The 240-nt window shown below is 57.1% G+C and overlaps 1 protein-coding gene across 1 annotated transcript in view; it reads left to right on the top strand.

Moving 5' to 3' along the window:
* Positions 1-240, top strand: part of lix1l (limb and CNS expressed 1 like) — a 2,865-nt gene that overhangs the window by 1,177 nt on the left and 1,448 nt on the right. Inside the window, exon 4 of the mRNA XM_048594540.1 lies at positions 70-147. Within this exon, the coding sequence (XP_048450497.1) occupies positions 70-147 (78 nt within the window). The remainder of the gene's footprint in view (positions 1-69; positions 148-240) is intronic.

Genomic DNA, 240 nt, shown 5'->3' with positions numbered 1-240 from the left:
GGGGGTGCGTGGTTTGTGAGATACTGCGATGGTGTCATTCCTGCTCCTCTCACTGTGAATTTGTTCCAGGAGCTGATGACGGTATTCCAACTCCTGCATTGGAATGGCAGCCTGAAGGCAATGAGGGAACGGCAATGTTCTCGCCAGGTAACTCCTCCCTGTGCCAGCATGGCCCTGGCAGTGCCAGAACATGCCTGATCCCCGGGTGAGGAGGTGTGTGTGTGTGGCGTCCCCAGGAGA

The sequence above is a fragment of the Rhincodon typus genome, unplaced genomic scaffold, assembly GCF_021869965.1.
Source record: "Rhincodon typus isolate 14 unplaced genomic scaffold, sRhiTyp1.1 hic_rhity00010688, whole genome shotgun sequence".
NCBI lineage: Eukaryota > Metazoa > Chordata > Chondrichthyes > Orectolobiformes > Rhincodontidae > Rhincodon > Rhincodon typus.
The sequence above is the reverse complement of the archived record's forward strand: the minus strand, read 5'-3'. Positions and strand labels throughout refer to the sequence as shown.